The sequence below is a fragment of the Leptonychotes weddellii genome, chromosome 16, assembly GCF_054177405.1.
Source record: "Leptonychotes weddellii isolate Sample4059 chromosome 16, ASM5417740v2, whole genome shotgun sequence".
NCBI lineage: Eukaryota > Metazoa > Chordata > Mammalia > Carnivora > Phocidae > Leptonychotes > Leptonychotes weddellii.
In genome coordinates this window covers 42,019,355-42,020,157 of record NC_138384.1, presented here as the reverse complement: position 1 = coordinate 42,020,157, position 803 = coordinate 42,019,355, and the positions used below count along the sequence as shown (strand labels likewise).

Here is an 803-nt window from a genome sequence, read left to right as displayed (position 1 = left end):
GCACCCGGCCAGGGAAGCAGAGGGGTTTCAACACCCCCAGACACAAACGCCAGCTCTCAGACACACCCAGACACGAATGCAGACAGACACAACCTGGACCGCACGGTCGCTGGCAGACGGTGCTGGCAGAACCTGCCAGAGCCCGGAGCTCACACACGCGCACACGCACGCATACGATGGAGCGTGCAACCGCACCAGGGCAGGCAGAGAGGGCCGGTTGGTGCCCCACGGACTCCGCACACAAAGACACGTCAATATACGCCACAGACCCCGCGGCCCCAGGCGGCCCCGCGCACACGCTCAACCAGCGGCACAACCAGACGGACGGGCCGGGTCCCGCGGACGTGGCCCCGGAGCGCAGGGGTCCCGGAGCCCCCGCCCCCCGCAGACACCCGATGTCACTGGACCCACAGTGTCGCACACACGCACGGCCCGGCCGGCCCGAGCACCTACCCCCATCTTGGCGGCTCCGGGGGAGAGGGGCGGGCGGGCGGGCGGGGCGGGGGCCGGGGACAGAGGCCTCAGGGCGGGCTCAGGCGCGGGCTCGGGCTGGGGGGCCTCTGCAGCGCCCGCGCCTCGGTCCGCGCGTCGGTCCTGCCGGCAGCCCTCCCGCACAGAGTCTGCGGCGGCCGCCGCCTCCGCTTCCTCATATGCCCGCGCCCGCGGGGGGGCCGGCGCCGGCCAATCAGGAGCGCCGCCGCCCTGACGGACGGCCCGCGGCCCCGCCCCCGGTACTGCAGCTGTCCTCCCCGCCCCCCAGCCTCCGCAAAGTGGCGGCATGGCCGAGAAGGGGGAGCGCTGCA

At 74.1% G+C, this 803-nt stretch overlaps 1 protein-coding gene across 2 annotated transcripts in view; it reads right to left on the bottom strand.

The window, feature by feature from the left end:
- Window positions 1-488, bottom strand: part of ATP1A3 (ATPase Na+/K+ transporting subunit alpha 3) — an 18,934-nt gene extending 18,446 nt beyond the window's left edge. For both annotated transcript variants that reach the window (XM_006731989.2, XM_006731990.2), the window contains exon 1: window positions 454-488. In XM_006731989.2, the coding sequence (XP_006732052.1) occupies window positions 454-459 (6 nt within the window). In that variant the 5' untranslated portion in view covers window positions 460-488. The remainder of the gene's footprint in view (window positions 1-453) is intronic.
- Window positions 489-803: the final 315 nt, after the last annotated feature.